Source organism: Ovis canadensis, chromosome 3, assembly GCF_042477335.2.
Source record: "Ovis canadensis isolate MfBH-ARS-UI-01 breed Bighorn chromosome 3, ARS-UI_OviCan_v2, whole genome shotgun sequence".
Lineage (NCBI taxonomy): Eukaryota > Metazoa > Chordata > Mammalia > Artiodactyla > Bovidae > Ovis > Ovis canadensis.
The window spans coordinates 137,330,675-137,342,198 of record NC_091247.1 but is presented as its reverse complement, the minus strand read 5'-3'; the positions used below and the strand labels follow the sequence as shown (position 1 = coordinate 137,342,198).

The window sequence follows — 11,524 nt, the reverse complement described above, 5'->3', positions numbered from 1 at the left end:
AATGGAGAAATTATTCAAAGGTAGCTACTGAACATTAGCACCATAATAAACATGGCTCATACAGCTAAAACCTAGGCTGTGTATCCCACAAGGTAACATTCATTTGTAGCTCAAATATGAAAGAGCAGCTTTTTAATGTATAGTAAATGATTTAGTACAGAAGTCAGGTTTCTCCTATGAGAAAAACGTTAAAACACAACACAAACTAAACAGCATCCCCGAGGCAATCTGTGCTAAAGCATATACAAATTAAGGCTTTACCCTGGTACACAATTTTGAAATTATGTGGGAACATTCCCAACAAATCATTTACACAGAATTCAAGCAATCTGTTTAAGAACTGTGGGGTTCAGTTCAAATATTTGGCATCTTACATTCAACTTACATACTTAGCTGCTATGAGTGTCACTGTAACTTCACTTCCTGAAAGTGAAATACCACCCAGGATGTTATTAATTCAAGCCAGTCTAGGGGCAGGGTGCTAGAGAATTTGGTTCATAATGAAAAAGCGTAACTGAAATAACTAGAATGAGATCTAAACATGGAAAGTACTGTTTTTCTTTGTGTGGTTTTAAGTGCCCCTTTGGCTTACTGAGTAAGCTAAATACAGTTTTCATTAACTACTACCACTGGACAAAGGATCTAAATGTTGAGATGTTAGTAAATCAGGGTTTTAAGTTGGCACAATGTTCCTACTAAGTTATGTTTTAATTATATCTTTCTAATATCAAGGGGTTAAATGAAAGACAAGCATTAATACTGTCCTAAAAAAAAGCAAAATATTCCTAGAGCTGTATATTAACTTAGAAAATTCGCCTCCCACTTTATGTATGTATAGTTCTTGTTTTAGCCACTCAGAAGGAAAGTTTCAGTGTGGGGGTCTACAATGCAGACAAAAAGCTCTACATTTTCCTATGTTATGCTATGCTAAACTATTTCCTATACAGAATTACAACCACAGACATTGAAATATAGCTCTCAGATCTGAAAATGTCTTTATTTTTTAGAAAATGGATTCCAGGAAGGTTAAAAAGCAATACCAGAGGGTATATAGGCGCAGAACTGGATGTAGTCATTCAAAGCATTCAATTGAGAATATGGCAATATAAATATCTGAAAAGCATCTCTTAGGTGTTTGAAACAAAATGTATAAGTCATTCCTAACTATTTGGAGCTTTACAGACAGAAAATGGTTAACATTTCAAAGTCCTGGAAGCTTTTTCCTTGGTTAATGACATTAAATGGTTTGCCTTTGATCAAATTCCTTCCTTTTTAAACATGGATAAAAGTATTACATAAGTCCACTGTTAAGACAACATGTTGCAAATTAAATCTGGTATAATGTATTCCAACAAAGCTTAGAAAATAAAAGGTGTTGCGGTGGCTTTGGACTAAGTTTAATAGTCGTCTCCTCGGCTGACAACTTCTTTACATGTTGGACGCAAAAGTATGGTATGTTCAAACTGTGCTGTATATGATCCTTTAATGTCACATAATGGTGGATATGGGTCTACAATGCCCAAGTCACACAGATTCTTCAGAGCCATCAAGTATTTACTTTCTCCCAAACGATCCAGCCATCTGCGGCAGAAGGCAAGAGTGCCAAAGTTTTCATTGATGACATTTAATAAGTGTTTTGTTCTTGGAAGCCTAAGAGAAAAGTGAAAGATTAATAGTTGGCTAAAAAGTTACCAACTCATTTCCCCCATTAAGGAAAACTCAAAATTATGACTTTACTTAGTAATTAAAGTTCAAAAAACACTCTTTGCTGCCTCTTTCAACTTCCAAAAACCAGACTGTATAATACTCAATTACAGATGGCAGATGGAGAGGAGACCAGATGAAGGTTATATATTTATATGTCTATGCATGCAGTGTTAAATTTCAAGTACAAACATCAATAATAGTAAGGTGGGAATTCCCCTTTTGGGGGAAATTTCAGCATCAAACTGAAAAAGATCTGATCATAAAGAAGATGCTTCAATCATATCCAAAAAGTTTTTAAAAAGTAAATAAAAATACAAAGTTTACCAATGGGAAAATAGTAACAAAAACCTAAGAATGCCAGCAAAGTAATAATCTGTAATTATTACAATTATTGGAAACAGGATATGAAGAGAATACTTAGATCATTTCATCTCAGTTAACATTTCTAATAGGGCTTTTTTTTTGCTGAATTATAGAAATTTACAGACCTTATTGTTAGGCTATAGAACTGTGCATTTATGAATGTACCACTGTGGATGTCCATCACACATTTTAAAATGCTGTTAACTGGGAAGAGAAACTCATCAATCTTAGAAAAAGAATAGCCTCTCACCTTATTGGCACATGTCCAACATCAAAATTTTTCATGTAATGTGAACATTCCATATCATCATGAACCACACCTTTTCCTGTGCTACCAAAGGTTTCAATGGCATATACTTCTCCTTCCTAGAAATATATGAGTAAAGGGAAACGAAGAAAAACTGAGAATGAATTAAAATTCCCATCTTAACCTCAGGCTGAGGTATTCCCCATTTAGTGTAAGAAATCACACACCTGGCAGTCCTTATCTGCCTTTTCCCGATTTACCTCCTTAGCACTTTTGATCTCTGTGTCGTCTATTAGAACTCAGACTTTACATGAGCAGGAAATTTTGCTCACTACTATTATACATTTCAGTGCCTACTAGAGACTGGCACCAACGCGATGCTCAATAAATAAGTATCGACTAAACCTCTGACATGCTTCACTTGCACAGCCAATTGGGCCCCAGTGTGACCAGACACAATCTGCACACTCAGAGAGCCCAATTCCTGTTGGGGTTAGTATGAGTGGCAAGTTAATTTTGCTCAACACACTATATACTCAACTACTACTAGCTTCATAGTTCGGAAGAAAAAAGAAGTCAAAATGCTTCACAGAATAATAGTGCTAATGGCATACATACCTCCATTCTTGTTGCCTCTCCTCCTTTCACAATGGGCACTGTTTTCCCAGCATGTATTCTATATGGCCCAATTGAATGTCCATTTAGATTACGGATTGGTTTCACTGGTGTAATAGAAAAACAACTTATTCAGGGTTTCAAGGCACAAACAGATATCTTGGCCTTTGGTACAGAGTTCAAGCATTTACTTAAAAATCAGGTTTGGTGCTATTAAATAACCCCACATTAGTCGTCTGGTGGTTTAGTCGCTAAGTTGTGTCCAACTCTTGTGACTCCATGGACTATAGCCTACCAGGCTCCTCTGTCCATGGGATTTCCCAAGCAAGAATACTGGGAGTGGGTTGCCATATCCTTCTCCAGGCGATCTTCCCAACCCAGGGATCAAACCTGGGTCTCCTGCGTTGCAGGTAGATTCTTTACCAGCTGAGCTACCAGAAAAGCCCAACTCCACATTAAGATAGTTAAATACAAACTGGAAAACTAGAGGGATATAAAGTTATTTATTGTAATGTTACAGATTAAAAACCAGGAATAGGGAAAATAATGAAAAAAGAATAAATTATGTGATGAGGACATAATGGGGGTCTATCTATGGACCATCTATGGTCCATCTAGGCATAAAATACCATGTATATAAGCATTACAAACAAGAAAAATATGTATTATGGTTATGAACCAAAAGATAATTTGAAAATAAGGATTGTGTCAAAACGACAGTATTAAGAAACCCTAAATTTTATTATTACATCAACATTTAAAGTGGTAAAAAAGAAAATCGAAACAACCCCAAAGTCCTAGAATCAATGACGGAATAAACAAACTGTGAGTATGTTTACACAGTGGAACACTTACTCAACAATAAAAATGAAAAGCTAGGGATATACTGACCTGAGATACAACCAAATGAGCAAAAGGCACAATGATATAGATATGATGAAATCCTATATATATACACGCACACATACAATTCAAAATTAAGCAAAATATACTAAATGTTTAGGGATGCATAATTAGGTAAAGATAAAAGGAAATGCAAATCTTTAGACAACGGCTTATTTGAAGAAGCCTTCTATAACCGAGAAGGGGTATATAAAGCTGGGGGGGCTTCTGTATTGCTGGCAATATTCTATTTCTCAAGGGGTGAAGTTACATAACTTTTACAATTGTTTAGTTCAAGTTTTTAAGTTGTGTGTATTTTCAGTTTCTGTTATATTCCACAATAGAAGCTTAAAGAAAAAATCTAGTTCTACAGTATTAGAATTCTCTATAGAATCCAATGTGAGTTACCTTTCTTCTAAGGCAGAATTAGGTAGCAAGGGTTTGTTATTTTTCCCCCAAATATTTAGCAATGACAAGCATATTACAAATTTAGGGGTGGTGCAGAAAAATAAGATTCTCAGTTAGCTTTTAAAAAAAGTCTTCCTTCTTATATAAATGACAAGCTAAATTTGCTTTAAAATTCAGCAAGCATTACTACTCCTCCAAGACCCAACAAACTGACCCCCTAGACCAACCAAAAATACACTTAAAAACATTTCTTAGCTATCCCAACCTAACACATATAACCAAGTTACATAGAAGAAGCAGGGCTCAAGGTACACAGGCTGTGGACAGTGGCAGGCTGATTCTGGAACCAACAGCTATCATGGTTATTTTCTAATTCTATAGCTTCCACTCCCTTGATAGCCTAGCCTGGTTCTGTTACGTGGTTTAGGGAAATTGCTTCTTAAAGTTCAGCCTGTAGTCCATTTCTTCATCTTCTAAATGTCATGATCTGTCTATACTCTTTCTGCTTAAATTAGTAAAAATGAATTCTGCTACCCTCAACTAAGAACCAGAGAAGGCAATGGTACCCCCCACTCCAGTACCCTTGCCTGGAAAATCCCATGGGCAGAGGAGCCTGGTGGGCTGCAGTCCATGGGGTCACTAAGAATCGGAAAAGACTGAGCGACTTCACTTTCACACACTGGAGAAGGAAATGGCAACCCACTCCAGTGTTCTTGCCTGGAGAATCCCAGGGACGGGGAGCCTGGTGAGGTGCCGTCTATGGGGTCGCACAGAGTCGGACACGACTGAAGCAACTTAGCAGCAGCAGCAGCAACTAAGAACCCTGATCAATACAATAACTGACAAAAAAGAAAAAAGCAGATGCTGAAAGAATAGAACCTAAAATGCTGCATCGGCTTAATGGAAGAGGTAAGAATGTAGATATTAAGGATTTCAACATTTCATGCAAGAAACTGTTATGTGGTGACTAAACCTTAAGTCAAACTGTCACCTACTGTGCCTTGAAAGGCAGACCACATTCCAACCAAGGTTGTAGAATAAGGAGAAAATGGAAGGGAAAGAGAATCTGAGAGAAACTTAAGTATTATTCGTTGCGGGACCAATCCCAAAACTGGGGGTGGGAAACAACAAATATTTTTTGAATACTAATAAATTCCAGGCATGTCATAAAATTTACATTTCTCAAAAACAAAACAAAAAACATGGTATCATGAATCCCATTACAGTCAGAGTTATAGATGTTATCTAAAGATGGTACTGATGAGCCTAACTGCAGAGCAGCAATGGAGACACAGACATAGAGAACACTTATGGACACAGCTGCAAGGGGGAGGAAGGAGAGGGCGAGATGGATGAAGAGAGTAACATGGAAACATATATTATTGTATGTAAAACAGCCAGCCAATGGGAACTTGCTGTATGAGTCAGGGAACTCAAATCAGGGCTAGATAACAACCTAGAAGGGTAGGGTGAGGAGGGTAGGAGGGATGTTCAAGTAGGAGGGGAAATGGGTAAATCTATGGCTGATTCATGTTGATGTTTGGTAGAAATCAACACAATACTGTAAAGTAATTAATCCCTCAATTAAAAATAAACACATTAAAAAAAATTAAAACCAAAAAATAAAAAGAAGTTATCTAAGCTCAAAGATAGACTTGCCTAACTCCAAAGCAAGTTTTCTTCATTAGCCGTTAACACCTCCCATCCATGTGTGAGAAGCCTTAAGAATTTTTTATGTGGGACCTCCCTGGTAGTGCAGGGGATAAGAATCCTCCTGCAAATGCAAGGGACACGCGTTCTATCCCTGGGCCAGGAAGATTCCACATGCCATGGAGCAGTCAAGCCCGGAGAGTCGCAATACTGAAGCCTGCGCGCCTAGAGCCTGTGCTGCATAACAAGAGAAGCCACCACAATGAGAAGCCCGTATATGGCAATAAAGCCTGCAGGCAGCAACGAAAACTCACTGCAACAACAACAACAACAAAAAAACACCAAGTAAAAATTAATAAAAATTAAAAAAAATTTTTTTAAAGAATTTGTTATTTGTACAGATGTTCACAGGTTTAAGGATCTGCAAGAGAGCAACAAGCACCATCAAGTCTTACAGGAAAGAAACACTGTGCAGTTGGGAGAGACACCAAGTCCAAAAGTATCAGCAGGGGAATGCAAGGACCACTGAATGATGTGAGTTTCCTGAGGGGCAAGGAGCATGAGCGTCTCCATGCTTCCTCGATTTGGTTAAAGAAAATGTAGGAAATATTCCATAGGGAAGTTTTTAAGACAAGAGACAGAGAGAGCAATGAGCATAGATTAGGAAGGAGAATGGTGGCTGGAAAGTGGTCGGACAGACCCTGGAAAGTGGAGAAAGGCTGGACTGACAACGCCAGAACATACAGGTGACTCTGGGATTGTGTAGATTGGCAATGGCTGTGAAAGACTAGGCAGTAAAGGGAATAAACATTACAGGAAGGGATTAACACAAGGAATTAACTGGTCTCTAAATTCTGAATTCAACATAAAAATAGAGGGGAGGAGTCATCAATGGAAAGGGCCTCTTACTTCTGCCTGAGCCTTGTAACTAGTCACAGAAAATCTAGCCTACATCTGGTCACCCTGGGATAAATCCTCCCATGTCTTAACAGCGACCAGAGAAGACTAACAGTTCCCAGCAACTAGCTACCACAGAATTCCTACCATGAACAGGTCAACTAGCTACCACAGAATTCCTACCATGAACAGGTCATTTCCCTTGTTTCCCCTCTTTATATTCTCAGTTTCCGAGAGAGAAAGATACAGCAGCTGACCCAAAGAAAGCACTCAACACCATCTTGCAAAATTATTTATGCCAAGTTAAGACATTTCAAAATAAGATGCATTTTTAGATAACATACCTTGGTATGTCTTCCCATCTATTTCAACTTCATAGGATTCCATAACTTCTTGGATAGCCTCACCAACATCACAGAGACGAACATCAATTCCGGCACACTAAGAATAGAATCACGTATACTCTGTTACTCAAGGTACAGAATTTTACAGGAACTTAAGTTTTTAATATCTTAAAATAAGGGACAATCAGAAATAACCTCACCTATAAAAGCCTTCCATACACTGTACTACAATAACTCACTTAAAACCCTAAGGGTGGTAGACCAGTCTTACATAACCCAAAGTCCTTAAACAGGCTATAAAGTGCTCAAAATATATTAAATGAGATGGTGCTTACAGTTCACATACCTTTATTCCAGTGTTAGTGGCATCTTTTACAGCTTTTAATAATGTATCATATTTGGGATTAAAAGTGACAGTAAAAGCACAATCGATAATTCTACCTGAAAGATAAAATTTGTGTTTAATTATCAGTTAGTCAAATTACCTACTTTATAGCATCTAAATTAACCTTGCTAATTAACAGAAAAACAAAATGATGGGCTCTAATGAAGGCAGAACTTCAAGTCCCTAGACGGCATTCATAATCACTGTTTCAAAATGACAAAAGTTAATTCCAGGGTTACTTCAAGAAAGCGCCAATTCAGTACTCACCAGGCAGTTATACAAAAATAGAAACAAATCAAACTGAGAAAGCCTGGAGAACTAAGTAGCACAAGTGGGCAGAGAAAATGTACAGGTGCACAGGACACTAACCATCAACTAGCTTCTCCAGTTAGTAAGACCTCAAGTGTTTAAATCTGAGCTTTGCTTTCTCACCTGTTAAGTGAAAGTAAAAGGTACTTACCTAACAGGGTGTAGGAAAGAACTGAGAAAAGCTAACGATTATATACAAAGGTTGGTAAACTCAAAGGTTCTGAGTAAATGTTTACTGTTGTTATATGAATAAAAAAGCCTGAAACAATGACCTGAATGAAAATGTAAGATTCTATTTTTCAGTCCTTGCTGTAAGAGGTAACAAACCTCAATTACCCAACAGTTTTCACTGAATTCCATTAAGTAGGATGCTTTAACATAAATCTCAAAATCTGCCTCAACATATTAATAGCTCTACTGAAAAGTGAGACATCAAAAAGGGAAAATGTTCAAAGAGTTCAACATCTACAGCCCTACCCAAGGAATTATTTCTAAGAACTCACCACTTATATGTGTTCCAAAGTCTATCTTACAGATGTCATCATACTGTAATACTGTTGTGTCACCAGCATTGGGAGTATAATGGGCAGCACAGTTATTCAGAGAACACCCGGTAGGAAATGCCAGGCCTGCGTTTAATCCATTCTCTTTTATTAACTTTCGTGAACAGTCTTCCAACTTCTCACTAAAAAAAGAGAAAGAACTTCTTTACTTTTACATTCTTACCCTTGATGTACCTTACAGCTCATCAAGTTCAGAAAGTTGACTGAAACTCTTAAATTACTTTCTGGGAGTGATCTGAGCACCATCTGGATGTGACTAAGTAACAGTTCTCCGACTAAATAACTACTATGAAAACAGTTCATCTCTAAAAATATAAAGAGAATTTAACCCACTAGAAATCCACTAGAAAAACATGATCCACTTTCAGCTTATCAGGAAATAAGATTCTTGACTTAGACTAAAGGCTGATTACATTTTTCTCAATGTTGCAAGTTTTAAAAATTCTTAGAATCAGAGAATTAAGTTGCCCTACAGCTAATTATTTCTCAAGGGGAAAACTGGAGAAATAATCACTTTCTTCATTGCATTCTAAATGTTTTGTGTCCCAGAATTTTAATTTAATATTACTTGTTGGCTAGCAAAATAACAGGTTTCCAAACAGAAAATAAGAGCCAGGGATGCGTGCACCTGTACGTATGAGAACACGAGCACAGAACAGGATGGATGAGACGCAAACACCCTCTTACGGTTTCCTCGTTACATCAACACTATGAGGATTACAGAAGGTATTTCTAGAGCCTTCATTTAAAGATCTTTGACAAGGCAGTTATCAAAGACAAACATTATAAACCTGAAGAGTCAGAGCTAAAAACACTTTTTTATCACAGTCTTACAGAAACATGTTCCTTTTACCAGATTTCTATCATTGTCATCCCAGGCTTGATCCAGCTCATAACATATTTTCTAACTTGTCGATGTGCTTCTGCAGCTTCTCGAAAATCATTCCAAATCTCTTCACTAGCTTGATCTAATGCTTTCTTTTCTTCACTTGTAGTTCTCCAAGCAGCTGTTCGCCTTTATAGTATGCACAGTATAGCATTAGTTATTTAAGAAACAGCAAAATAAGCATAATAGCTGAGATAAAATACACTAAGATATTCCAGGCAAAAAATTACATACTCAGATTTTTATTAAAAGTCAGCAAAGTTTCTGAAATACAGTTACAACCAAGCCAAATCAAGTTAAACCTTTCATAAGACTCTTAGAAAAAGAGTCATTCTTTCACTCCAGGTAATATAAATTTTAAAGGTAAACCAAATATTAGCATTTAACTTCACCAACAGGGCAAGTACTAAACCCAAAAACATAAATTATGTGCTTTTGTAGGATTTTTCTAATTTTATACACACACACACACACACACACACACACACACACATATATAAAACATCTTCCTTGAAGGAGATGGCTCATATTCTAAAGCTGCTAGGGTAACTGATTTTTATATTCAGTATTTGGGAATGAAGAGATCTACTGACTCCCTTTTTAAGCAGTACATTTCAAAAACAGTAACTTTTCAAATGAAAGTCTTTTGTTCTTATAGTTTTCACAGATTCTTAAGCAATACTGAATACAAAATTCACAAGTCAGTGATCACTGAAGTAAAAATTATACTTAGTGTAAGAGTGATGCCTTCAAGAAATAATTTTTATTTGCCTCAAAGTTGGCGGTCAGCAAACTACAGCCTGCAGGCAAATCCAGCCTGGCACCTATTTTGTAAATAAAACCATTCTGTGACATAGCTATGCCCATTTATTTACATATCATCCATAGCTACTTTCACGCTCAACAGCAATGAATTAATACTCAAGACCTAAAATATTTACAATCTGAGTCTCTATAAGAGTTTACCCAACTGCTTTAAGCTGCAGCCTGCTAAAATAGTGACTCAAAATGCTTTGAGTTTTTCTGTGTGTCATCATCAAGTTCACTATGATTACTTCCTATTGCAGCAGCAGCTACCTGTGCCAACATCTACCACCTCTGATTTGCTACACAGGCCCGAAGGAGCTGTCCTATGTGAAACTTGGAGTATTTAAGAATCACAGAGGCTTCTTTAGCTGTTTACTGTTTGGAAATATATTTTGGATCTATCTACTGATATTTTCAGAAAACTGAAATATTACAGTACCACCAGTTTAAGGTCAGTTTTAAACCCATTACACACTTATCAGTCTAGCCTTTTCTCTCCCACAAGTCCAAATCTCTTCCCAGAAAACCAGGAACCCAAATGTTCTAAGAATAAATCAGTCTTAGGCACAAGAGTACTGGCTTTATTTTCAGATAATTCTGGCACATATAGCTATAGCCATTCCTGGCAGCAAAGGCTGAAGCATCTTTTGCTTCAAAAGCCAAAGATTTTGTGGAAAGCAAAAGTATCAACTAATGTTTGATAGAGTGGTAAGACAAAAGGCTATGTCCACAGGGAACTGATGGATATCATGTATTCAGGCAATGAAAAGAGAATTGGTCATTATGAATTCCCAATTTCTTCTCAATCCAACTGTTAAGATTCTTCAAAGTGATTTCTTATAGGTTAAAACATAAGTTTAATTAAATGTCAAATGCTATTTGACATTTTACAATCAGAACATGATACAATAAGATCCCCAATATTGAAGTCAACAGATCTCATGACTATCTTACACTTCTGAAGGTTGCATAGCTGCCTCTTGAAGCAGTGGATTCTTCACAAGGTTATGTAATGTTCTGCACTGCCAGTAAAGAACTACTGATCAAAAACTGAATTTAAATAAATTATTTTGCTAAGTCTTGAATTTAAGATGAAAGTCATTAGAGATATTGGAGAACCTACTGTCAGGGTCTATAATTTTAATTCAAGGTCCAAGTGAGAGAGAAAATATGAAGGAGTCTCCCTTTTCCTAAGTTTGATTTTTAATTTAAATAAATTAAAAAAAAACAACTGTAGAAAAAATGTCAGAATTAGATATTCAGCATTCTGAAGTCCTCATAAAATAATTGACAAAGCAAGGATCATCAACAGATATTAAAATAATTAAGATAGACAAAAATTTAAAAACCATTGTAAGTCATAAATATTTTAGAAAGGAATTAATTAAACTGACAGGTGACATATGCTTTTTTACAAAATTATGTCAAAACAGAACTATCAAAACAGTTGCTTTCAACAGA

At 36.6% G+C, this 11,524-nt stretch overlaps 1 protein-coding gene across 1 annotated transcript in view; it reads right to left on the bottom strand.

Annotated features, from left to right (window-relative positions):
• Positions 1 to 970: 970 nt before the first annotated feature.
• METAP2 (methionyl aminopeptidase 2) overlaps positions 971 to 11,524 on the bottom strand; it is a 29,974-nt gene continuing 19,420 nt past the window's right edge. The window contains exons 5-11 of the mRNA XM_069584226.1: positions 9,224 to 9,385; positions 8,311 to 8,492; positions 7,460 to 7,554; positions 7,114 to 7,210; positions 2,936 to 3,039; positions 2,321 to 2,436; positions 971 to 1,650 (exon numbers count right to left, since the gene is read on the bottom strand). Of these exons, the coding sequence (XP_069440327.1) occupies positions 1,398 to 1,650; positions 2,321 to 2,436; positions 2,936 to 3,039; positions 7,114 to 7,210; positions 7,460 to 7,554; positions 8,311 to 8,492; positions 9,224 to 9,385 (1,009 nt within the window). The 3' untranslated portion in view covers positions 971 to 1,397. The remainder of the gene's footprint in view (positions 1,651 to 2,320; positions 2,437 to 2,935; positions 3,040 to 7,113; positions 7,211 to 7,459; positions 7,555 to 8,310; positions 8,493 to 9,223; positions 9,386 to 11,524) is intronic.